At 39.7% G+C, this 27,796-nt stretch overlaps 2 protein-coding genes across 2 annotated transcripts in view; both read right to left on the bottom strand.

Moving 5' to 3' along the window:
• Positions 1-517: 517 nt before the first annotated feature.
• hic1l (hypermethylated in cancer 1 like) lies at positions 518-16,139 on the bottom strand. Its single transcript, XM_039663172.2, has 2 exons — positions 15,998-16,139; positions 518-5,244 (listed from the first exon to the last, which is right to left on the bottom strand). The coding sequence occupies exon 2, from the start codon at positions 5,211-5,213 to the stop codon at positions 3,849-3,851; it is 1,365 nt and encodes a 454-aa protein (XP_039519106.2). The 5' UTR covers positions 5,214-5,244; positions 15,998-16,139; the 3' UTR covers positions 518-3,848.
• Positions 16,140-16,357: 218 nt separating this feature from the next.
• The window catches only part of LOC120473389 (FYVE, RhoGEF and PH domain-containing protein 6), a 32,035-nt gene continuing 20,596 nt past the window's right edge, over positions 16,358-27,796 (bottom strand). Inside the window, exons 14-21 of the mRNA XM_039663225.2 lie at positions 27,586-27,665; positions 22,447-22,549; positions 22,223-22,369; positions 18,609-18,717; positions 18,401-18,495; positions 17,844-17,978; positions 16,816-16,958; positions 16,358-16,690 (exon numbers count right to left, since the gene is read on the bottom strand). Coding sequence (XP_039519159.2) covers positions 16,654-16,690; positions 16,816-16,958; positions 17,844-17,978; positions 18,401-18,495; positions 18,609-18,717; positions 22,223-22,369; positions 22,447-22,549; positions 27,586-27,665 — 849 coding nt within the window. The 3' untranslated portion in view covers positions 16,358-16,653. The remainder of the gene's footprint in view (positions 16,691-16,815; positions 16,959-17,843; positions 17,979-18,400; positions 18,496-18,608; positions 18,718-22,222; positions 22,370-22,446; positions 22,550-27,585; positions 27,666-27,796) is intronic.

Genomic DNA, 27,796 nt, shown 5'->3' with positions numbered 1-27,796 from the left:
AGTTTCTCCTGAATGTATGTGTTTGTGTGTATACACACAGCAGACTTACCTCTGTTAAGACAGTTTTCTAGCATCCCACCACCACCACCCCATGTCCTCACTTCTATTTCTATCCCAGCTGGGATGGGGGAGTACGGGGCAAAAAACAGCACGCCAAATACACACAACCTTTACTTTATTTTTAATATATAAGGGTGAAATCATAAAATGCAAGTTATCAGTAAAATATTTTTAGTCAGATATCGGATTAAAATGTTATATAATTTTTTATTTAGATTTGACTTTTACATTTGTTATTAAGAGATATTTACTTTCTTGGCATTGAAAATATTAGTTTTTATTGATATGTTATTCCCAATAGCCATCAATTATTCCCCAACATAGCTAAACCTTAGTCAACTATTGGTGGCAAGTCATTTTCAAAGATGCTATAATTTTGCATGCATACAATACATATTTTCTGCAGAAGCTTTTTTTTTTTGTAAAAATCCACATCAATAAAAAGCAAAAGTGAAGTTGTTTGATCAGCATTTAATTTTATTTCATGTCATAAATGAGAACAATGTTACTTACAACAGGACTTTAAAATTTTCAAAGAGTGAAAATGTGCTTTGGTTTTCATAAACAAGTTGCAAATACTTTAGTATCATTATTTTTGAACAAAGTACTTGACATTTCAAAAGAAAACCACATCAAAACCCTACACATACACACAAACCTGCTAATGGAAAGAGCTGCCAAACCTTCAGAAGGCATATTGTGTCAGTTATAGTGAATATATAGAAACGTGTCTAAATCAAATTAGCTGCAAAAACATTGGTTATATGGTGCTTTATGGTTCAAAAAGTTAATTGGGATGCGTCCCTAAAATGTTCCCTGAGGTTTGCAGAGGATGCAAATGAAAGTGTTGTCACAGTTTTAAAGTTCAGTTTCAAGCCCCATTAAGTAATAAAAAGTTCCTGAATATTATAGAATTATATTGATTTACAGACAATGTCAAATAATCTTATAAAGCAAAGAGAGAAAAAAGCAAGCACAACTGAACAAAGAGTGCCTGCAATGGTAATTCAGCAAATTAAATAATTTGACTAGTTGATCTATTATTTAAAGTACCCTTGTTGATATTACCAGAACAGGCAACGAACTACAAAACAACCTCAGAATTGGGTATTGTTTAAAAAGCCATCCAGCATGAAAAAACCCAACCAGAGGTAGTTGACGTTAGACGTTAAACCGCAAGAAAATCATTTAATATCTGAACAAGTAAACGTTTCAGTAATGTATCAAATGATAACATGTCATTTACATTAAGATACCCAAAGATATTTACAGTAGGTTTTGATTTGAAGCTTTTGGTCTCATTTCAACACTAAATGCAAGAACGCAATCTGCTAAACCTAACATTTTTTTAAATCATAAGAACAATGCACATGCCACAAGAAAATATGGACAACATGCTGTATACATTAAGCCATTGGTTGAAGCATTGGAAAATAATCATAATATTAATTAAAAAAAAATCCCAAAGGAAAACCCCTGAAAAAAAATATTAATAAAAAGAAAAAGATTTTATAATATAAACCTGAATTGAAAGAAGCATAAATTAGACTTAAATATTTAGCAAGAATATAGATTTGGTTATATAGTTTTACAATATTTCTTCAGCATTTCAACATTCAATATTTCTTTGGAACTGTACATCAAAACACCCTAATTGCTCAAGCAATATGACTTCACAAGCTCAGATACAGTGAAGTATTACCTGACCCCCTGAAAAGTGTACATTAAAACAGGCAGTGTGTTTTCCCCTGTTCTGGATCAGATGTCAGTTTAAGCTCAATTCAACTAGACAGAGTGACTGTATTATAGAAGACATCATGTAGGTTTTCTAATCCAACATGTAGTCTTAATCTCATACAGGCTAATCAGAGGGTTTGGTTTAATCTGAGGTAGCAAGTTTGTGTATTCAAGTAAACAACCAGATAGCTTTATTATAGCGGTCAGTTTCTGAAGCCTAAACCATTTCACAATTCCTAATTACATTCGAGAGGTATAGCAAGTCACGGCTGTAAAATAACTGGCATCACCAGAAACATTCGGTTGTTTCAGTTCGGAGATAATTACTAGCAATTTGAGGTAATTTTCGTTTTAATAGATCAAACTACATCTAAACTACAAGTGGATAAATTTAACATTTGTTTAGCTACACACTAACAATAAACAATTCATGCACAAGAAGAAAATTTATAGAAATTCATAGAAAGAGGTATAACAGCAGGTATTGGCTGAAGTTGGCATTTATATACTGATCAGAAAATGGCATTGCCATTCAAAACAAAGATCACGATAATCCTATGTAGGATTTGGGAGCAAAACTGGACTCTAGATTATCTTAAAAAAAAAAGTGAACTGTAGAGAAACCTTACGGAACCCAAGTTTAGACAAAGGTGGTTTTCTTTTTGAGAATAGAAAAATAACATACTACAAATAATCCTCTAGATGTTCAGAAGTTTCATTTGCAGATTATTCTAGAATTTGTGGATGAAACGAACCCTAGAAAAGCTCAAAAAGGAAATCGGTGTATTAGAGTATTAGAATCTTAAAGGACTCAATATCCGTACTGAATACGAGATTAGCTCAAAAGGTAAACTAAATTAATCTAAATAATCTCTAGTGTTCTAGAGGGTTTGATTTGCTACAGAGGTTTTGGCCACAAATTCTCAGAAATGTATAAAAAACGCTCTTGATCAGGGGTGCCGAACTCAAACTCATGGAGGGCCACAGTTTTGCAGGTTTCTCAAATCCGGCTCTGGAGGAGTTTAGGTCCATCCCTAATCAAACACACCTGAAACAGATTATAAATAGATTGAAGCAGGGTTGAAACCCTTGTTTACAGGAAGGCAGCCCTCCAGTCCTAAATCTCGTCAGACCGGTCAGTCCAAATCCGATTTTTAAGCATATTCAATTTAATCTGATCATATGTTTCTGATCATAAAGCAGATGTGAATGGGAAAAAGCTACATTCATATGTGGTTTGAAATCCTATTTAAATTGCATTTCTTCATTTATGTCACTTTCTAAGGCCACGTAAAACGTAAACATGCCAGACGTTGTTATAACAAACATTCTGAAAGCCACTGTAGAAACAAAGTTGTGTTGTTGCAAAGTGTCGGTCAAGCTTAAAATTACAATATAATGGAGACATGTTGAATTCTAAGCCTGGCGGAGATGGCAGCACGGAATAAAGCCGCTCATACCAGCCTCCTATGTTTCTGCCGCTGCCTCAGATGTAGTAGTCCAGCGCGGTGGCTACACATTTTAAGATGTAAATAAGAGAACATCTGTATTGCAAACCCCCCAAGTGTTGTTTTTGGTGCAACGCAACGTCATTGCCATAGAAACCAATGGAGATATTCTATAAAACGAAAGAGCACCACCGGACACACAAATCAGGTACGAACAGTTACGATACACAGTGTGGACAGTCAATAATCTAGATCAGATTCCAATAGGATGCACAAATAATCAGATTTGGACTGACCGTGTGAACATAGCTAAATAGCTCTGGAACAATCTTTGTAAAATTTAAGAATTGAATTTGTGGCTGAAACTGAACCCTAAATTAGATCCAAAAGTAAACTTTGCAAAAGACATATTTTAGATTAGACTACAAAGGTTTCCTTTTTGAGATAGAATTCTTGTGGATGAAGATAAAACTGTAAAGAAGATCTAGATGAATCTTTGTAGTGTTCAGGAGAACTGAACCCTAGTTAAAAGAACCTAAACTAAAGCACTATGGAGAACTGTTGGTATCTGCATTATTCAAGTTTAGGGCTCTTTGACCTGTTCTAAGATGCTGAGGTATGCATCCGCATGTGACTAATGAGGTTTCTTTGTTGCGTAAACTTCCCACCACAGACCTGGCACTCATAAGGTTTCTCCCCTGAATGGACACGCATGTGCTCAGTGAGACGGTACTGCCTGGTGAAGCGCATACCACACTCCTCACACGCAAACGGCTTTAGGCCGAGGTGGCTGCGCATGTGGCGGGTCATAGTGCCGCGCTGTGTGAACATCTTGCCGCAAATGTTGCAAGGGAATGGACGCAAGGTGTCAACATCTTTGAGGGACTTTTTGGGACTTTGCTCCAGGCTTTCAGCAGCTTCTTGCGAGACTCTGGTGACTCCAGCGTCTCCATCACGTTCCTCTTCCTCCTCATCCTCCACTTTCACATCCAGGTCTCCATCCAAATGACTTTCCACATGTGACTTGAGACTCTCGGAGGAGGGAAAACCCTTTTCACATGGAATACAAACGTAAGGGTTGTCCCCTTCAGCTTCTTTGAGAAAGGTGTCCTTTTGATACACAAAATTGGTGCTGCCATTGTTTGGTTTTTGGCCATCAGTTTCATCTGTTTTCCCTCCAATTCCTTTCTCTTTCTTTACAGACAACTGTAAAGTGAAAGTCTGATTCTGGCTTAGTTGACTTCCAACCCTGCTAAGAGGAACGTAACCACTGACCTTGGATTTTCTTCGGGATCCCTCCCTTTTTCTTTCCTGGGCTCCATCCAAAGGAATTATCCACTTTTCTTTCTTTGGAACACACTTCCCGTTTATTCCTAGCTGCATATTGTTGGAGATGGTTCTAGAAAGAAAAAACGAATCATTCGTCTCAGACTTTACATTCTTCTTAGTCAAATCCAACCCCAAGTCCTGCTTTTTCCTACATTTACTTTCAGAATTATGCCTTTTTTTGGGAGGAGTCATACACGTGTATGTTTCAGTGTCTGATGAGTGGTCTTCATACAGGCGAAATAAAGATTTGGAGCTCCCACATGCTACGCTATTGAGGGATCCATTTTGGTTCATCTTAGTGGAGCACAGGTTTGCGAGGTCATTGAGCTGGAGGAAGTTAGCTGTGGTGAGCAGAGAGCTCAAATCCAGAGCCTCAAAAATCTCATCTGACAACTTGCCAGTGTAGATGAAATCCAGAATTTGCTGGAAAACAGCTGGATCCACCATATCAGGGTCAAGGTGGATGAGGTTATCATGAAGGACAAGGGACTTGAAGTAGTGGCTGGTGGCGGCGAGGACACTTTTGTGGGCTCGGAAGAGTGTGTTCTCGACCATGATGATGACATCGCACAGGAAGCCCTTTGAGCGTTGTTGATTGAGCTGGAGAAGCAGTTGACTGGCGTAGTTGGGGAGCTCCATCGCCTACCCTTGATGTTTTGCATTGGTGTCACTGTAAGAAAGGATGACTAAATGTTATTTTGGAGTGCCACAGACCCTCACGGATAATCAATAACATCTGCTTTGCCTTAAAGGTGCTCTACGAAGGATTTTTGGAAAAAATAAAGTATAGAAAAAGAAATAAAGAAAAAATAAAGTATAGTAAAAATAATGCCTTTCAATTATTACTTATGGTGCACTAGAAGTGGAGGTGTGTGTATGTCAACAAAGAAATTGTCATGTGCCTGTAATTTCTTCTTGAATTCCTGTGCTCAGGATGTTTCTGGACAACAATTTTTGGCCAGTGAGTGTGTAGCCCCACCTAATCACAAAACGCTGTGAAGGTGTGGGTGGGACTTTAACATTGTTGTCTGAAGCTTTGATAAGTTGTCACGTCTTGACACAAAAACAATCAGCTAACATTGTTATTGCCTGTTCTGTCACTCAAGTCAGATTATTATGACAATTATTAGCGAGCTAAAGAAGATGGCTAAAACTCGATCACAAATTACAGCCAGTCATCTAAAGATTAGCATAACTATTCTTTTATTTACAAATTATTTACGCATGAAAAAAAAAATTGTTAAATAGCTCATTACTCATCTTCCCTGCGGCGGGTAGTCTCCCGAGTCGGTTGAGCTGCGTGTGCAATTGATATATCAGGGGAGAGGGGCTTGTATGGGATGAATTTAGTCTCAAAATGATTAACACATGCATGCACAATTATCCGTGAACTTGATAAATGTTGTAGATGTGTGCAAAAATTCAGAATTAAATGAATCAGATTTTGTGCATGCTACTAGAAAGATGTGCATTTGTGGATCAGGTCACACATGCATTCATCGACTCGTTTCTGAGTCGGTCCTATTTGATTCACTTGGATTTTGAGACCTTTACTCCACAGGTTGAGCCTTTCACGATCCACACACACTTTCTGAGAAAAGCTGCTGTCTCTAGATGTCAGTAGCCTGGTAAAACAGACAACTGCATGCAATCAAGTGTTCTTCCAATGCTTAATGTCATCAAATGTTTCCTCGTTATAAAGAAAACGCTTAACAAAATTAATTAAGACAAAAGGCTAACATTAAAAGACCAAACTAGGCTAACTATAGGCCTACCTTTTTAATAAAGCATACTTTGTACAAGAAAGCAGATTAAATCAGATTATGAACACAACACGCAAAGTTAGGCATTTCTCTCCCAACGAAAACCATTATAAAAATGCTTAATGCATTACAGTATATATATATATTTTTATATATATACACGCAAGGTTAGGCATTTCTCTCCCAAAGAAAACCATTATAAAAATGCTTAATGCATTACAGTATATATATATATATATATCATATAGTATATATATGTCCAATAAGGTGTACAGGCTAGTGAGTTTTAGCACATCCCCATTTTGCTGCATTAAGGCACATTAAAGAGCCCCTATCATGGATTCTTGAAAATGACTGTTCATATGGTGTGGAATATAGCTCTAAGGGAATGAAAACATCCTGCAAAGATTTATCTGAAAGTGCACCGTATATAAAGTTATTGTCTTTCAAAAGTGAGAGTCGACTCTGAGTCTATGAAATGAATTGTTTTTGAAACGAGTCATTAGCTGTTACATTGTGACGTAGAGACATGCTGGCCACGCCCAGTTACTGCGCGCAGGCGGAAGTGTAAACTTGAAGTCTACACATTCAAATACTTCATCATAGCATCATGTCGAGAAGACGCTGTGTTCTACAATGCAAAGATAGTTCAGCCACTTTGTTTTCATTTACCAGGGACGAGCATGTGAAGAATCGGTGGTTAGAGTTCATATTTGCAAATGCAACAATACCACAACAGCATAGCCCGTTTGTTTTTTCATCATTTTAATTACGAATTGTTCAATAACATAAATGTATTCAATTGTGGATTCGCAAGCGGTTGTTCCTGAAGGAGGGCTCAGTAACTTGCTTACCCAGTGTATATGGATCAGCTTCCTCTTATGAATCACAACCTGTAAGTATTATTAATAATTGTTGCTTTTATGGGTTTTGAACGGTTTTGTAGCGTCGGGCGTGAGGAGGGAAGGTGCGATAAGTATGTGTGTGCGCGCGTGTGTGTGTAAGTTACGCTCAGCGCAGCTTCTAGGTCTCCAATGTCAATTTTTTTTTAAATATGTGAAATATTTGTCTCTGTTATTGGAGCTGTCATAAAGAATAGATCGTCTTGTAGTACTGCAGTGCTTTATCAATATGTTTATGCGTTATGCTAACAAACAATAACTGACTGGGTCTGTCATCTGACCAATCACCGCCGATTAGCGTCATGCAAAGGAGTGGTTTGGAAAAATGAGTCGTTGTACGAATCATTTGGGAGTCGGTGAGCAAATCAGTTAAAAATAAATGCATATAATAAGACAAATAAAGTGTTTTTTTATCCTTGCATGCATGTTAAACTGTTTTTGGGAACTCCTAAAACAAAAATAGGAACATTTCAAATGCTATGATATGGGCTCTTTAAGCGTTTTCTTTATGATAGGGTCTATGGGAGTAAAACTATATAGGCCTAAAAATAAGAGCCTATAGAATATGTATGTGATGCACCAAGTTTCACATTAAGGGCATTTTTATCCCATAGAGCCTGTTAAAAAGAAAACGCTTAACATTTTGCAGCTGTGTTTAACTTTGCATTGGTAGGGGAAAGCAACCGGGAGCGCAGTAAAGTAAGTTTTAGGTTTGATATTCCACTCAAAATCCAATCATTCATTCAAATTAACAATATTTACAAGGTTATAGTAAACGCCTGCTGGGCAGACTGACAAACTGTATATTATGAACTATTCATCCAATATCTCGCTTTTAGAGTACAAAACTTTTTTTTTTCTTTTTATTACTGTGACGATCTGCGGCTGGAGTGCCCGCTTGAGCCTCTGGGGGGTACTCCTTCCTAGTTTATTGTTTCATTCTTGTTTTACCCTGGACTGATTATGGTTTATTTCATGCACCTGTGTTTTATCATCGTGTTTAGTTCACCTGATTTAAGCCCTGTGTTTCTGCCCTGTCTTTGTTGGTTATTGTATTTATGTGTGCTACGTTGGTGCTTTCACGTCTCTCGAGTCTTGTTTCTAGTGTCTTGTTTTAAGTTTGTTTAATAAAGCTACACTGCGTTTGGACCCAGCCTCAGCTCTGTTTCTCCGCACAGCGTCACAGAATAACCAACCTCAAAATGGGTCCAGCAGTCGTCAGCAACCGGGCTATGACAGAATACCTGTCGTCAGTCTTGCAAGAGGGCCGGTCTGTCCAAAGGTACGCGAAGGAGTTCCTGTCCATTAGCAGTGTGAGAGCGCTAGATGATATCCAGCTCATGGGCCTGTTTCTGAATGGGCTGGATTATGAGATCGCTCGATGGATGCCGCGGGACCTTGCCAACTGGACTCTTGACGGGTATGTCGCTCGGGCTTGTTCCTTGCAGGACCTCTTCACTACTGCGCGCTTATTCTACTCGACACCTGCCGAGTGTACTTTACCCGCGAAGCCCTCGTCGTCTTCACCACTGGTTCACGTCAGTCACGACGAGCCCGCGCTTCACGTGCGCATTGACGAGCCCGCGACTCACGTCAGCCCAGCCGAGCCCGCGCTTCACGTCAGCCCAGCCGAACTCGCGATTCACGTGAGCCCCGCGAGGGAATCTCCGGTTCAAGTGGATGAATCTCCAGTTCAAGTGGATGAGTCTCCGGTTCAAGTGAGTGAATCTTCAGTTCAAGTGGATGAATCTCCTGTTCAAGTGGATGAATCTCCTGTTCAAGTGGATGAATCTCCTGTTCAAGTGGATGAATCTCCTGTTCAAGTGGATGAATCTCCTGTTCAAGTGGATGAATCTCCTGTTCAAGTGGATGAATCTCCTGTTCAAGTGGATGAATCTCCTGTTCAAGTGGATGAATCTCCTGTTCAAGTGGATGAATCTCCTGTTCAAGTGGATGAATCTCCAGTTCAAGTGGATGAATCTCCAGTTCAAGTGGATGAATCTCCAGTTCAAGTGGATGAATCTCCAGTTCAAGTGGATGAATCTTCAGTTCAAGTGAGTGATCCTGTTCAAGTGGATGAATCTCCGGTTCAAGTGGATGAATCTCCGGTTCAAGTGGATGAGTCTCCGGTTCAAGTGGATGAGTCTCCGGTTCAAGTGAGTGAATCTTCAGTTCAAGTGAGTGATCCTGTTCAAGTGGATGAATCTCCGGTTCAAGTGGATGAATCTCCAGTTCAAGTGAGGGCTGAGTCTTCAGTTCAAGTGAGTGCCGAATCTTCAGTTCAAGTGAGCGAGTCTCCTGTTCAAGTGAGTGAATCTTCAGTTCAAGTGAGTGATCCTGTTCAAGTGGATGAATCTCCTCTTCAAGTGGCTGAATCTCCTCTTCAAGTGAGCGCTGAATCTCCTCTTCAAGTGAGCGCTGAATCTCCTCTTCAAGTGAGCGCTGCATCTCCTCTTCAAGTGAGCGCTGCATCTCCTCTTCAAGTGAGCGCTGCATCTCCTCAAGTGAGCGCTGCATCTCCTCTTCAAGTGAGCGCTGCATCTCCTCTTCAAGTGAGTGAGTTGTCCAGCCCAGCGAGTGTGTCTAGCCCTGTGACGCGCCGCCGCAGGAGGAGGAGAAGGAGGACTCGTATGGTTCGCCAGGCCCCGGTGAGCGTGCCCAGACTCCTCGCTCTGCCGGCCTCGCCTCTGCGCCTCGCCCTGCCGGCCCCGCCTCTGCGCCTCGCCCTGCCGGCCCCGCCTCTGCGCCTCGCTCTGCCTGCACCCTTCAAGCTCCGGGAGGCCTTTCCTGTACCCGTTCACCACCCAGAGGTTCCTCCCGGGAATTTCCCCAAGTATTTTTTTGGGGGGGGGCAGTAGGTACTCTGTGGGGGCCATGGAGGCGGCACTGACATGGACCGCACCTGAGTCTGCTCCGCCCTGGCCGCCATCACGCCCTGCTCCGCCCTGGCCGCCATCACGCCCTGCTCCGCCCTGGCCGCCATCACGTCCTGCTCCAACCTGGTCACCCACGCTCCACGGCCCAGGCCCGCCTTGCCTGTGTCCGGGTCCCGTTCCCCTGCACGGGCCTGGCCCTCCGTCCCTCCCCCGGGATCACCTTCACTCTGCCCCCCGCCTGGATTGTTCTAGGAGCGTCTGGAAGCCGCTCCTTAGAGGGGGGGTTATGTGACGATCTGCGGCTGGAGTGCCCGCTTGAGCCTCTGGGGGGTACTCCTTCCTAGTTTATTGTTTCATTCTTGTTTTACCCTGGACTGATTATGGTTTATTTCATGCACCTGTGTTTTATCATCGTGTTTAGTTCACCTGATTTAAGCCCTGTGTTTCTGCCCTGTCTTTGTTGGTTATTGTATTTATGTGTGCTACGTTGGTGCTTTCACGTCTCTCGAGTCTTGTTTCTAGTGTCTTGTTTTAAGTTTGTTTAATAAAGCTACACTGCGTTTGGACCCAGCCTCAGCTCTGTTTCTCCGCACAGCGTCACAATTACTGTAACTCACCAAAACTTTTTTTTTCATGTTCCAAAGGTGGTAATATGTTCCTAATGACCATTCTATTGGCACAATTTCAACTGTAGTAAGTCAGTCTGGGCACTAGTACTACAACCATTTGAACAAGAAAAAAAAAAGAAAGAACACCTTTTGGTGAATTACAGTAATTTTGCTGAAAAAATAATTGTGTACATGTACATACATGAAGGGAAGTATGGTAAACATGTCACCTGTGTAAGTCAGTCTAACCAATAGGAACCTACTATAAGCTGGAATTTAAGTAATTTTTATTCCTATAAATTTTATGTTTTAAAGCAGTCTTAAAGCTGTTTAATTGGCAGATGTGCGTTATGGCATCAAAACATTGTCATGTATAAATATGCAGCTATAACATATGTAGGTCATTTTGAAATAATATTTCATGTCGATATACAATTGTTGCATATTATTCAAACAAATCGGCTATCGGTATGTTTGTAAGACTGCCGACTCCATAGAATAGTGGCAAGGGAAAATAAATGTCCGGCGAAAATAAGTGTATCGACTTTTAACATTTAAACAGACATTCCAAAGTTTGTATATTACGAATAGCTTAATATGCTATACATATATGAACAGTCAGATAAAAATAAGCCTAGAATATGAACGCATCTGCGAAATTTCACATTAAGCGTTTTGTTTTTAACAGACTCTACGGGAGGAAAATGCCCTTAACGTGAAACTTTGCACTTCACTTTCACATTCTATATGCTCTTGTCTATGCCTATATCATTTTACTCTCATAGAACCTGTTATTAAGAAAATGCTTAACGTGGCTTAATGCAGTAAGAGGGTGATATTGAAACTCAGTACATGAACATGCAGCACGTTATTGTATAGCGTGTTTATAATGGTTTTCAATGGGAGAGAAATGCCTAACCTCATATGTTGTGTTAATAATCTGATTTAATCTGCTTGCCTATACAATGCTTTATTAATAAGGTAGGCCTATAGTCTTGCAGAGTTTGGTCTTATAATGTAAACCTTCCATTACATTTAGTATTTTCTTTATAATGAGGAAACATATGTTTTTCTGCTAGTTTGAAAAAGGTAAGCTAAGTTTTATTAATAGGTTGTGTACTAAATGTGTTGCTTCAATATCACTTTCTTAAGCCACATTAAGCGTCTTACATGAGGAAGAATGCTTGATTACGTGCCATCTAGCGATAGCAGGTTTTCTCAGACAGTGTGTGTGTGGATCAATGAATCACCTGATCCACATCTTTTTTATTGCATGTGCAAATTAGAACACACATTCTAATATAATATTATTTTTTTTTATTATTAAAAAAAGAAAACATTTGTATTCACAAAAATCTCTCTATTTGTACAAATTGCTACACATTTATTTAATTCTAAATAATCGTGTTAATCATTTTGAGACCAAATTTTTCCCATAGGGCTTGCGCTTCAGTCAGGGGCCCATTCTTTGTACCTCGATTAATACATCCGAGATTATTTGACAGATGCCAGATCTTCTAATCATGATAACTGATCTCTGGCTAATTTGTTTCAAAACGAATTTGCAGATTCTGGATTAGCCTAAATTGTCTGAGATTACAGCATGTTCTTGTGTTCATAGGAAATGGCAGATATATTGATTCTCGAAACCATGATCAGCAACCTGCTGTGTCATTTTTTATGATGGACTACACAACATTATAATATTATTTGTAAATTTATTACAGTAAAATATATTAATATTATAATATGGTTTGTTAGGGTACTCTTGAAAGAATAGCAGTGGCTGGGACCGCCTTTAACTATCACCTCCCCGTAAAAATCATGTCATGATCATGTCAAATCGCCAACAATGAAACCCAGCTAATTGAGTAATCCACATACGAAGAACGGACCACAAGTTTCAATTAGGGATGGGACGGTATGAAAATTTCATATCACGATTATAGTGTCCAAAATAATCGTGATTATCAATATTATCACGGTTTTTGGTAAAAATTTATGAAAGTGCTCAAAAAGAACTGATGCTCACACTGAAAACATTTCATTTTATAATTGAAAATCAACAAACAACAAATAAAACAAGTCTCTCTATGCAGTTTTTTAAGCAAGATTCTATTCTATGGCATTTGCTTCTTTATAATGCCCGTCGTCAATAGCAACGCATTATTACACAGCGCACATCCATAACATTCACAACGGACGCGCGCTCTTGTTTCATTCAAATACAACTTGCCGTCTTGCGTCTCCGGTTTTTGATTGTATCGCAAAAATGAAATCAGAGTTGATTTATTGCTTACAGAGTTTGATAATATTGGTGTGATATATCTTGTCTGGACGATTGTTTTACAAAATGAATTCATAAACAGGTAAGATTTAAAACATTAGCTAATCTCATTATCAATTCAATATGTCCCCGTAATTATGTGGTAAAAATAAAATCGGTTTAATACGTGATGTATCTATACTTTACTATCCCTTAAAATATCACTCTTAATAATAGTCTTGTTTGAAGTTGTTCGTTCGTCTTTGGCTCAAATCCACTTGCTATGAACTTTTCTTCGCGGGAGCTTCACGTCTATTTCAAGTGAGTGACATAAAATGTTTCAACTCAAAACAACATTTCATGCCCAATTGTTTCCCAGACGTAGTTTTGGTATTGAGGTCAAAGTTAACTTGCCTTGCGTTCGGGTGATGATCACACAAGACGACTCGGCAGATTTGAAGTGTTTCTATTGCAGTGACTTTTTGTTCGGCCTACAGGGTGACCATCCTCGATAAAGTTTCCCTCAGGACTTTTGTAAAACCCAAAAATATGACCACACCTCAGATTTGGTCCTCTTAAAAGGCTGAAAAATCTCCTGAGCACGGTCACTGCCTTCCGCCATTCCTTCTCGAATAGTAATTTAAAAAAATATTGCGTGCTGCGCGCCTGCGTCAGACTGGCCGACAGGATTCAGTGAGTTATTAAAATCGCGGTAATCAAACATGGTTTTAATGATAATTAAATTTTAAACGATAATACTAACCGTCAGTACATTTTATCACGGTTTATAGTGAAACCGGTTATCGTCCCATCCCTACCCTGCTGAAAAATCCAGCTAAAACCAGCCTAGGCTGGTTGGCTGGTCTTAGCTGGTTTAAGCTGGAAGTAGCTGGTTTTAGTTGGTCACCCAGCCTGGCTTAGCTGGTCAAGCTGGTCTCCCAGCCTGACTTAGCTGGTTAAGCTGGTCTCCCAGCCTGGCTACCAACTTGACCAGCTAAGACCAGCCTGACCAGCTGAAAAAGTGTTCAAAACCCCTCTAAAACCAGCCTGATAAACCAACTAACCAGGCTGGGAGACCAGCCAAAACCAGCCAACCAGCCTTGGCTGGTTTTAGCTGGATTTTTCAGCAGGGTAGTTTCAATGTTATGAAAACCCTAGTGTACTACCATTAACTAAAACAAATTGAAAAAAAAAAAAAAAACTAGACAACCAAGGCTCCACAAATGGCAACAAAAACAAACTGCGGCAACCCGCTCCACGAAACATAACAAACTGTTCCAGCCAGTAACTGACAAGAAGGCCCTAGGGGTGGAGTTTGGGGTGTCAGTGCGCAGATGAGGAGGAGGGAGGGTGTCTCTAGCCTCTATCCTTTAAGTCAGTCAACAAGTCACCTTAATTTATATAGTGCTTTTAACAATATAGATTGTTTCAAAGCAGCTTTACAGTGATTGTTTTGGCTTTACACCAGCTATCACTTGAATTTTACAAGTATGGAGCACTGAGAAGTGCTGATTATATATTTATGCTTGAAAACAAGCAACACATGTGTTACTGCAGAGTTTATCTACGGTTCTTAATGCAATTGTTTTAATTCAGTTATCTTTTAAGGCTGCAAGTAAGGTATAAATGTATCAACAGACTGCTAATAAGTCGCTTTGGATAAAATCGTCTGCTAAATGGTTAAATGTAAATGCTATCGTACAGAAGCCAAAATTGTGGTATCGAGCCAACCTTAAATGGAAGTAGCGACATAACAAAAAAAGAAAAGTTTTCACAATAAAATCATTTGCATTTTAGGAAAAAAGTCAATTTCACGCTAAGTTTAAGTTCTTTCATTATACAAATTACTCCCATGAATCACTGGGATGACATAAATGGACTAAAATTAATGGTTCAATAAAAAATTACTGATGTTAAGTATAACTAATTTAAAGAAGATTGACTGCAAAATATTCACATACACCAAATAAATAGTTTGAGAGTGTAGTGACCAACTATGGACTACAATGTTTCATGGGAGTTTGCCAACAATTTATCTACTGAAAAACAAAAAACAAATGAGATGTGTACAGTTGTGGTCATGAAGTGTTTTGAAGGCATTAAGATCGAGAAGAGAAAAATATATTCATGTCTCTTACCAAAAACACCCATGGTACACATTATTTTGCCATAACAGTCACTCAAGCTATTGTATCAAGCTAAAAACGAAAAAGAAATGTATAAAGCTTAGACTATTTGAAGAAATACAATTATTTATTATGATTTTACACTGCACAAACTACAGCATTTTACTTAGCAAAAGCTTTGTTCATTTTCAAAGGGACATTGGCATATTAGTCATAATTAAAGTATTTTAGAGTCATTGCAAAACATTTTGAGCCATGTTTGGTGTTGTATTGATCCACAAACACGAATCTAACGTCTAACGTTAAAAACTGAGGGTTAAAGATAACATGTCCAAACGCGCATGTGCTAATTAATTGGGGTTGGTATTTGAATAAAATTTTGAAACTACGTGTTTTAAATCGAGTTTTGATTTCATTTCAAAATATTATTTAGAAAAAAACATCAACATACTCGTCGAAAATAATACGACCAAGCTCGCTAAAGCACACGGTGGGTCCTAGGTAAAAAAATGCACGTATCTGTTTCTTAATAAATGCGGAACTGCTGGTACCAATCCTTTACAGACGTGCTTACGTGCGCATATGACAAAATAATTATTTTATAATCTCTGCCACGCCTGAATACTATGGATGATAGTATAGATGTTAACAAAGAGACATACACTGAATAATTTTAAGCTCGTTTAAAGTAAAAAAAAAAAAAAAAAAAAAAACAACAGGAAATGATACCTTGCAAGGCTGCTGTGGGCTAGGTAAGCGGATCGCGCTATGCATTTAATGCTGCTTGTGTTTTAATAATCAATATTAATTCTTAAGTTCAACACAGTGCGTTCGTTTAAATCATATATATATACGAAAGCAAACATATTTATTTTCAAATACCTTTTGAACAAGGGCAGGGGTCCTTACTTCTCCCGTCGTCATCAAAACGCCATCTTAGAAGCTTGTGACGTAGGCAGAGTGACCCCTGACCCAGTTCAGATCAGTCTCACCCCCCTACCTGTCCTTCTGGAGGCATTACCATAGTATTACCTCAGGTTATTCTCTCGGAGTGACACGGAAGGCTCGTAATACTATAAATACGTTCACCTGAGCCTAAATGATAATAAATAGTTGAATAGAATAAATATTTTCTTTTATTTTCTAATTGAAATACAATATAAAATATTCTAAAGTAGGCTATAAAGAATATTCTAAAATAACACTCTAAAATGACAAAACACTGAAATGAAAGAAAAAACTATTAAAAAAAATACATTTATTGAGTGCACCTGGTTGTACAATGGCTTTGCCATAAATTATATATATATAACTGCTTAATAATTTTTACTATATTATGCAAAAGCATTATCAGATATATTATGAATTTAATAACTAAAAACACTCACTTCACAATTTTCTTTGTAACAATTGTACATACAAAAGTGGTGAGCCACACATTTAAACAAGTTAGTCATAACTTTAATCTTAGATAACTTTAATATTGTCTTGTATGAAGATCTGGTCTGATAGTTGTCAAGGTTGTTAGGAAGAGAAGGTTATAGAACCGTGGCTTCCTGGATAGCTTCAATCCATCTATAAGAGAGGCAAAATGTATATACTGTAAGATGATTATAATATTTAAATGTAATATTATTATGTAATTATTACTACATGTGTAGTACCTTCATATTTTAAATATTTTACATCAATAAATTTACCTTTTAAAGATCTGACTGTCACTTGCTCTGAAAATGTAGTAGAGCTTGTTTTTGTGATAAAGTTTAAAACACAATGAAGATTCTGGTTTCTCTGTTTGGAGAGAGAATCCGAGAAGGGGTTGACTTTCCAGAGCTGCTACATCCTGCATGGATACAACAACAAAAATAATATATAAATAAAAAAATTCAACTGAAAATATTATAATATAGTATATAAAATACATTTATCAAGTGCAATGAACTGGTAACAGTGGATTCATTGGTTGATTAAATACAATAAAGCGTGGTCACTGGTCATAAAGCATTCACTTCACAATGTAAAAAAATGCAGTTTATATTGGTAGACGTGAGGAACTGTAAAAAAATAAATAAATAAATAAAAAGAAAAACTACATCTTTTGATGAGAAAAAAGTTAATTGAAACTAAGCTGAAAAACTGCTCGCTCATTTGCTGGTTTGATGACAGAAACGTCACATTAACAAATGATTGGCCAGATTTACACATCAATTACTATTTTTGTGTACTCAGAAACTTGACCCACCAAGTTACTTGGATAATTACCATCCACAGTGGATAGATACTATCCTTTCAAAACAGCAGAAGCACTAGAAATAGGAGAAGCCTTTACCTCCCTGATCATTTCAGTCCGTCTCAGATTTATTTTCTTAATACACCTTCTTGGTTTTATTGTGCTCAATTCACCTATGCATGCCATGCCAAATTCCAAACACTTGTCTTAGTAGCCTAGTCTTTCATCATAATAGTATTATCTCACACCACCTAATCCTTTTTAAGTTTTCAGGGTGACTTGTCATGTTAACAATTTTTTTAACTGGTTGGGATTTGCAGCAAAATGTTTACTTTATTTCATGAATGGAGATCTCCAAATATACACAGAGTCATGGTCAGAATTATTGGTCTTTCTTAAATATGATCAAAGATAATATTTTTAAAAGTCACAAATATATAACCTTTCATTGAAGTAAAACAAATGAAAGTGTGTGTTGGGGGGGGGGGGCAGTCTTACCTCACTGGCAGCATATGTGTACAGAACTTTGTTCAGGATGACAAACCAGAACCGTTTCCACGGTTTCCTGTTGGCTTTCCTGTTGGAGAGCTCCAAGTAGCCGCTCATTGATGACCCATCTGTGTTCGCTGAAACCTGAAATTAATGAATGGATTCAATATACTGAGACTACTGTTCAGAAGTTTGGGATTGCTAAGATTGCTAAGAAAATGTTTTTGAAAGAAGTATTTTTTTTAAATAGAAAAACTCTTTTTGCTGCATAATATGTTTGTGGAAACCTTAATTTTTTATGATTCAAAATCATTCATTTGAATATCGTTTGTAACATTATACATTTATTTATTGTCACATTTAATGCATCTTTGCTGAATAAAAGTATCCATTTCTCATCTTCAAATAGAAAAATTCCAAACGTTTGAAAATGAAATTAACTCATAAATGTAACTGGTAAATGGTTCGATACACTGTGAACTGGAAGCTGTCTTTATTATATTAGGTCAGATTAAGTCAGTTTTGATTGGCATCTAAAAGACAGTTGCAGTTCTTTGGATCATCACCTCTTTTAGGGCTGCTGGTATTTTCTTCTGCTTTCTGAATGGAAAGGAACCAGGGGACTTAGGTGAAAGAGCCACATTACTGGGTGCTTCGTCACCTAATATGAGTAAAATGACACACAGGCACTTATTTTATAGAAATCAATACAAATACATTAAAAATACATTAAAGCAGACAGTGTTTCTGTATGAGTGTGTTTGCTGGATGAACCTGAATTGCTCTGCTGCAATGCAGAAAAGCAGAGATCGCAAACTCGCACAAGGCGATTCTTCATATATTTCAGTGGCTGTTCATTAGTCGAACAGGCCTGACATACAACCTACAAGCCAAGAGAGAAGAAGGCATGTGCACATAAGCATCATTGAACAGAGAAGAAGGCATGCGCACATAAGCATTATTGAACAATTATTTGCCACAGAAAGACTGAAAGAAAACTTTACACGCAATATTTCCCTTACAATCACATATAACAAAACTTTACGTTATAATTTTTTCAAATATTTTTTTTTTTATATAAATGAATATGAAGGGGCTATATGTATATAATTTTCATGTATTCATCGATTTTTTTATTGCCAGTGTTTAAACAGCTTGTAACAAAACTTAAAAAACAAGTCCTTCCCTGTTGTCTTTTAAAGCTGGTAGACTGATTTTTATGTAAATAATTTGGGATGTTTTTGCCAGGAAAATCAAAAGGATGTGATGTTTAGAACCTTTCTCTTCCTTTCAATGACATATTAAATGAATAAAATGTTCAGGATAATGCCGTAAGAGCTCTGCACTGTATTAGAACTCTTGTTCTCCATGCTGCTAAGACAAATTAACTAATAACTTTTTTTTCCCATGGAAATGAATCAACACTAAACTTATTTAAACTGGACAATGACTTTCTTCTAGAGCTTCTATACAACCAAAACAACCTTTGTTGCATTCATTTCTCACTGTACATCTACTTCCGCTTCACCCAACGGTTCTTTTTATCACTGCGCAACCCTACAGTTCCTATGGTGTGTTTATTTGAGCTTTCATGCATATTAGACATTGGAACATTGTTCCTGTTCATAGTCAGTGACTATTTTTTTCTAGCAGAAGGAAGGCTTTTAGTGAATTTACTTCATGAAAGTTGCACTAATAATTTTTTTTCCCTTTAATATTTTTATTGTGTAGTAACCGTTTTATAAAAGCAATAAGGTACTCGAGGCAAGTGCTGTATCGTGAATAAGTAACGGCTAAAGTGGTTACTCCGGTTCGCATCGTGCCTAACAACTCCCTTCAGCCGTTACTTTTTCACGATACAGCATAGCCTCTCATACCTTATTGCTTACATATAAATTACGGATTTAGGATGTTCTTTGACTGTATGATGCTGCAAAGGTATTTCCAACTTCTTTTTACTTCTAAGCAAAGAACGGAACAGAAATTCGCAGTCAGTATATCAGGGCCTTAATCACGCTCAGTCTTTGCAGTTTATTAACGGCCACTGGTGTCGCTAGTAGAGTTGTGCAAGAATGACGTCATAACCCGAAGACTAATTTTCCTATGTGTATTTAAACAAAGGACTTAAGGGTTTGAAACTACACAAGGGTGAGTAATTAATGACAGAAAATGTAGTTTTGGGTGTGAACTAACCTTTAAATCCATGCTCAAGTTTAAGTTCATGTTTCAAGACAGATTTTTGTTTATTTTGTTCATGTTTGTCTACAAACCGAAAGGTTGGTGGTTCAATCCTCGGTTCCACCTGACCAAGTGTCGAGATGTCAATGAGCAAGACACCTAAACCCAGCTGCTCCCAACGAGCTGGCTGGCGCCTTGCATGGCTGACACCGCCGTCGGTGTATGAATGAGTGTATGAATGGGTGAATGTGAGGCAAATGTAAAGCGCTTTGGTGGCGATTAGGTCTATGAAAGCGCTATATAAATGCAGTCCATTTACCATTTGTATTCACATGCAACTCACCATCAATGGACTTATGTTACAATGAGATTCTTCATGTTGAAAATTCACCCCAAAATGAAAATTCTGCGTGTTGTACATCACATGTAGGCTCACTATTGGCTGACGCTGGTCATGTGTGTGATGCATGTGACGTACAACTCAGAAGTGCTGCGCTGTTACACTACATGAACTAACTCAAGGCCCACAGAGAAGGAAATTAATAGTTGAATAAAGTTGTTATTTTTGTTTGTTTTGTTTTTTTTGCGCACAAAAAGTATTCTCGACGCTTGATAAACTTAAGGTTGAGCCACTGTAGTCACTTGGACTATTTTAACGATGTCTTTAATAACTTTTCTGGGCCGGGGCAAGTTTCAATTCCTTAGAAGCCTATGGAGGAGTGATCCAGCTTGTGTGTGTCAAAGAGTTTCTAATCTGCCCTTGTTTTGTTCTTTTTCTCATTAAAGCCATTGGTGTTCATTAGTGATTGTATATCAAGAGTAGGGCTGCACGATGTATCATTTTAGCATCGATATTGCGATGTGCGCATCCACGATAGTCACATCGCAAGGATGTGTGATGATGTCAATTAGGGATTGTAGTCAATCCGTTATTCATAATCAGTAGGCTACATGCCAGCAGTAACGCTAGTGATTTGGTGATTAATTGCAAAGTTTAACCATCATAGTGTGAGAGTTTATCTATTTGCAAGTCATGTCAGTTTAAACATCAAGCGCATGAAGACTGGAACTTGCGCGCTGTTTTCGGTCAGCCTTACTAAAGCGCATTTTTGTCCTGCCAAAGGTTGATGGGTGAGTGATGACGATGAGTGACTTCTGTGCTCGTTTAACTGAGAGAGTGAAAGCCCTGGTCTTACTCTCTCTCTCCCTCCCTTGCCTATATAAATGAATTGAGTCGACTGAATATCTTTGAGAATACATGACGGTAAAAGTTCGGAAGACCAAAGTTTTTTTTTTCTTCTGAACTACAACTGGTTGTGAATTTTGCTAAAATAAAGTTGCCTTATCTTCTCTCAAAACCAACTTTAACTGGAAAATAGCATTATTCACGAACCACTATAAAGCCAAAACAATCTCTGTTACAATATATGTGTATCTATGTAAAGCTGCTTTGAAACAAGCTACATTGATAAAGGCGATATATGAATGAAGATGACTTGACTTGACTATTGCGCATGAGCCTGTTACAGCGTCCACTGCGTATTGGACCATCCAGCTACGTCATCATGCTACAGACTGCAGCGAGGACCTCTTGGGATAGGTCCGTGGTCACGTCCAATTCGTGAACTAATGACTCATTTGAACTGATTCACTTTAATGAATGGTTGAAACAACTGATCTATCCAAAACTGAACTCAAGAGACATCAATCGGAAACACTTTACAATAAGGTTCCATTTATTAAAGTCTAGTTAACTACATTAGTTAACATTCTATTAATATTAGTGTGTTTTAATGCGGATTTACTCCATGACAAAACCACCCCAGTCATTCTAGAATGATTCATTCTTTCCAAATAGAGCTATTCAAGTCATCTGGAGAAACTGTTTATATATCGCAATATACATCATGGAAAAATAAAATATCGCAATGCCATTTTTTACCAATATCATGCAGCCCTAATCAAGAGCATGTCCTTGTGGTGGGGACAAAGTGGTGGGGACAATATGGACCCTGGCAAAAAGGGGTGGGGACATATCAACCCGTCCCACTTGCAAATTATGCCTGGCTATGACAGAAAGTGTTTTGAGTGATTGGATCACACAGTGGACATGCATCGCTACTCTGGTTTTGCTTCTTGTGAATGGATTACCAAGAATGTAATTTAATATCAGATGTAAATGGGGTCTAAAGGGAGCAAAATCTTCTCACCTTCCCACAGGCTCTGCAATGGTGGCGTCTCCAGGCAAGGGTGAACTCAGAGGTACAGATCATACACATAGTGACTCTCTGATCTGGGATCCATATTGGGCGCCTGGTTCCCAGCTGGGCCTCAATGTCTACAATGTCTGGGGTTGCCTGGAAAATTTCATTGATTTAGTTTACAACAGAATTGCACACATGAAGATTAATATAAAGTGTATGAGTCAGTTTACCATCTCAGGGTTTCTAACTGAGGCGAAGGTGGTCTCTTTCTCAGTATAATCGTTGATTGCATTAGAAATAGCCTGTAGCCACTCATCTCGACATGCAGCAGAGCTTTGCGGATAAAACCATGAGGGTTTGTACATCAGAAACATTCAATTGTATGATTTTTGTTATGGGGCATAAAATAAATAAGATTCAGTATTCACATTGTTGGGAAAAAAATCATAATTTATTTACTCTTTTGTCATACCAAGTAAGGAATAATTGACAATGAGCTGTTGAATTATAAGAAAAATAATCCACACCAACCCAAGGTGGTACTACGGCCACGGCGAGAAGCAGATTACACCTCTGGTGTGCATTATTTTTCAATAATTCAATGGCCCGGAGTCAATTATTCTGCTTAAACTATAGTGACCACACCTCAAAACGCTGTTCAGATGATTTATTTCAAAACATTTGTCAGGTTTTTGTCTTTATGTGTATAACTAAGTTCTTCTAACAACCTTCCAACCTTTTGTGGACAGTTCTGAATACGCTGTTGGATGACTTGAATTCCGATTGCCCAATGATGTTGTATTTGGATATATGTCGGATCAGGCCAGCTCTTAGGGAAAGAAAAGTTGACCTTCAGGGTCAACTCTGCGCTGGACTGGTTTCGGACGGTGGCATAGAAAGCTCGCAGCTGGGCATTTAAAGCGTATGTCCCATCTCAATCTACTTTTTTGGCCTTAAGTCAGACATTAAAAACATTGACAGCCCAAGCTTTTGTTTAGTTGGTGTTTTCTTCATGTTTTTCGCCTTCGAATCTGTCCAGCTGTTCTTCACTGATTGTTTTGTCTTTTGTTGTTGCCGGCTGCCTTCAATGTCCACTCCTTTTTTATTTATTTTTTCATCTGGACTTTCCAATAGGCTACTGCTGTTGGCCAGTAGTTAAAATGTCATGTTCACCATAAATATTAAAATTCACTTTCAAAAAAATATAAATTGTTTGTCATTTTGATATTGTTATGTCAGTGCGCTATATTGGTATTGTGTCTATTTTCCATTATTACTGTTACGAAACTGCTCCGAGACGTAGAGATGAAGATCCAAATGCAGCTTTTCTTTAAGAATAGTCGTACAGGCAGGGTCGAGAATCAACAGACAGGACAATGGAGAATACACAGTGGGAATCCAAGAAACAGGCAGAGGTCAGGGCAGGCAGCAATAATCAGAATCCAAAAACAATCCAAAGTCAAAAACCAGAAAACGAACACAGAAAACGCTCAGAAATGCAGACACACAGTACAACAAGACTTCGCGGTGAGTGAATGTGAACACAAGGACAGAATATAGACAGACTAACAGGATGAGACACAGGTGAATGCAATCAGTGAATGTGATCAGTGATGACGAGTCCGAGCAGTGAGTTCTGTGAAATGTAGTTGTGAGTGAAACATGAACATCTGGTGTGGAGTGCCCTCTGGTGACACCTGGTGACCGTTACATAGACCCCTCGGGCGGCCACTGCGGTGAAGACCCCTCGGGCGGCCACTGCGGTGAAGACCCCTCGGGCGGCCACTGCGGTGAAGACCCCTCGGGCGGCCAGTGCGGTGAAGACCCCTCGGGCGGCCACGGCGGTGAAGACCCCTCGGGCGGCCACGGCGGTGAAGACCCCTCGGGCGGCCACGGCGGTGAAGACAAGTCATAAGGACAGACACAAACACAGAAACAAACACTGGCTCGGGAGGAGACACTGGATCGACCATCTTGTCTGGAGACACTGGATCGGCCATCTTGTCCAGCCACACTGGATCGGAGGCGGCCATCCTGTCCTTAGACACTGGTTTGGAGGCGGTGACATGAACAATCTCTGAATTGGCAGAAGTAACATGAAGAGTCTCTGAATCGGCCATCTTGTCCATAGACACTGGCTCGGAGGCGGCCATCTTGTCCTTAGACACTGGCTTGGAGGTGGTGATGTGAACAATCTCTGAATTGGCAGAAGTAACATGAAGAGTCTCTGAATCGGCCATCTTGTCCATAGACACTGGCTCGGAGGCGGCCATCTTGTCCTTAGACACTGGCTTGGAGGTGGTGATGTGAACAGTCTCTGAATTGGCAGAAGTAACATAAACAGTCTCTGAATTTGCCATCTTGTCCATAGACACTGGCTCGGAGGCGGCCATCTTGTCCTTAGACACTGGCTTGGAGGTGGTGATGTGAACAGTCTCTGAATTGGCAGAAGTAACATAAACAGTCTCTGAATTTGCCATCTTGTCCATAGACACCAGTGATGCGCGGGTTGATCTGAAATGAGCGGGTGCCTGCGGTCACCCGCGGTTACCCGCAGTTACGGGTCATCCAAAAATGTTTTTAATGATATTCGGGTCGCGGTCGGTCGGGTCGTTTGAAAAAAGATGCCAATTAAACATTTGTATTAGTACTAGACACAATTTTTGATGAAATATACAGCCCTACACATTATTGGCTGAATAACTGGCACGAAGATAACACACAAGCTCAGTCTAAACAGTTCTCGGTTCTATTCGAGAACCGCTGTCCCTGTGCGTTCGGTAGTACGCAGTATCTATGCGCAGTATCAGCTGCTCGTGCTCATCACTTCTCTCAACAGTGGCACCAACATGTCTCGGTTCAGTGAACTGTTGGAGTTACTGGAGTAAAATAGAATTCAGGATATTGATTTATTTCGATTGTCAGGCATGTCTGAAAGTAAGTAACTAACTTGTGGAGCAGCACTGACGCAAGACGCGAACTGTTTCGAACGATTCAGTTCTATTTAGTGTAGGTTCGACTGGTTCACTAAAAAGAACCGGTTCAAAAGAACAATTCGTTCACGAACCGGCCATGTCTATGATCACTACAGTCTGCAGAGATGGAGGCGGCAAGAGAACAGGTGAAGACTGGGGAGTGGAAGCTCCGCAAATAGAAAGAGTAAAAGTGTGGGAGACATTTGCTGAAATAATGAAATATAATGACCAAAGTGCTGGCTTTGCCTTTATGTGTATAGGCCAGGCCTACGTCTTCTTGCGATGCTGTGTTGTTACACGTCTATGGCCCAATAACGCTCCGATGAGCATTTACTACTTTTAAAAAATGCGGTCAGGAAGCGGGTCGGGTACAATATTTTTTTACTTTTTTTTGCGGTCCGAGTTGCGGGCGGGTAGTTGAAAACGTCGGTCGGTTGCGGTTTGTTTATACATTGACCCGCGCATCACTGATAGACACTGGCTTGGAGGCGGCCATCTTCTCTTTAGATGCTGGCTCGGAGGCAGTGACGTGAACAGTCACTGGATTTGCAGAAGTAACATGAACAGTCTCAGAATCGGCCATCTTGTCCATAGACACTGGCTTGGAGGCGCCCATCTTGTCCTTAGACACTGGCTCGAGGCGGCCATCTTGTCCTTAGGCACTAGCTCGGAGGCAATGACGTGAAAAGTCTCTGGCTCGGCAGGGCTGACGTGAAGCGTCTCAGGCTCGGCAAGGCTGACGTGAAGCGTCTCAGGCTCGGCAGGGCTGAAGTGAAGCGTCTCAGGCTCGGCAGGGCTGGCGGTGAGCGCAGGCTCGGCAGGGCTGGCGGTGAGCGCAGGCTCGGCAGGGCTGGCGTGAGCGCAGGCTCGGCAGGGCTGGCGGTGAGCGAAGGCTCGGCAGGGCTGGCGGTGAGCGAAGACTCGGCAGAGCTGGCGGTGAGCGAAGGCTCGGCAGGGCTGGCGGTGAGCGCAGGCTCGGCTGGCGGTGAGCGAAGACTCGGCAGAGCTGGCGGTGAGCGAAGGCTCGGCAGGGCTGGCGGTGAGCGCAGGCTCGGCTGACGGTGAGCGCAGGCTCGGCAGGGCTGGCGGTGAGCGCAGGCTCGGCAGGGCTGACGTGGAGCTCAGGCTCGGCAGGGCTGACGTGGAGCTCAGGCTCGGCAGGGCTGACGTGGAGCTCAGGCTCGGCAGGGTGGACGTGATGATCCTCAGCTTTGTCCACCAAACCCAAATGAAGATCCAAATGCAGCTTTTATTTAAGAATAGTCGTACAGGCAGGGTCGAGAATCAACAGACAGGACAAAGGAGAATACACAGTGGGAATCCAAGAAACAGGGAGAGGTCAGGGCAGGCAGCAATAATCAGAATCCAAAAACAATCCAATGTCAAAAACCAGAAAACAAACACGGAAACCGCTCAGAAATGCACACACAGTACAACAAGACTTCGCGGTGAGTGAATGTGAACACAAGGTATATATAGACAGACTAACAGGATGAGACACAGGTGAATGCAATCAGTGAATGAGGTACAGGTGAATGTGATCAGTGATGATGAGTCCGAGCAGTGAGTTCTGGGAAATGTAGTTGTGAGTGAAACATGAACATCTGGTGTGTGGAGTGCCCTCTGGTGACTCTCAAGGCCACTCCACCTGGTGACCGTTACAATTACAGTAACTACGTGAAGTGATATGGTCAAGTCAAGTCAAATCAAGTCACATTTATTTATATAGCGCTTTTCACAATACAGATTGTATCAAAGCAGCTTCACAGTGATAACATGAAAGTAGTACAACACAGATCAATAATATTGTTAAATATTAAATATTAAATCTCACCAACTGAGCAAGCCAAAAGCAAGGCAACAGTGGCAAGGAACCAAAACTCCATCAGATTGGATGGAGAAAAAAACCTTGGGAGAACCCAGGCTCAGTCGGGGGCCAGTTCTCCTCTGGCTAACATTCATATTGTTTATATATAAATATTAAATATAAATATTATTATATGGAACCGTAATGCGGTCAAGGAACTACTTTAGCCGTGCGCTTCCCTAAAAATAGTTGCGCACCTTAGAACATTCATCAGCTAGTCCGATTCAAGCATAGCGTAGTACAAACCTGTATAACCCCAAACCTCTTGCTTCTGTGAAACAGAGGATATTTAGAAAACTGACTTTCCCTTCTCCATACAATGTTGTCACTGACAAATTCTTTAAAATTTCTTTAGTGTACATGTAGGTTTGGTACGACATAAGGTGAATAAATAATGACAGAATTAGATTTATTTATTTATTTATTTATTTATTTAACTTTAAAGTAAATGTAAATGAATGGATAGGACAAAAAATGAGCATCACATCATCGACCCACATGATTTAAAACTTTTTAAAGATGCTCACCTGGCAGATAAAATGAAAGATCGTTCAACACTCTCAATGTTCAGCTCATTTTGATACCCCTCTTGACTAGGTTTACTAACCTGAGGAAAATACAGATAATAAAAGAGAAAAGACAATATGAAATTTATAAATATTGCTCTTTTTACAAAAATCATTGATGAAAATTGTTTAATTATTTATTTAAAACAAAACTATATTTCATTTCAATATG

Source organism: Pimephales promelas, chromosome 25, assembly GCF_988280905.1.
Source record: "Pimephales promelas chromosome 25, fPimPro1.hap1.1, whole genome shotgun sequence".
NCBI classification, from domain to species: domain Eukaryota; kingdom Metazoa; phylum Chordata; class Actinopteri; order Cypriniformes; family Leuciscidae; genus Pimephales; species Pimephales promelas.
This window is presented reverse-complemented; position numbering and strand designations above follow the sequence as displayed.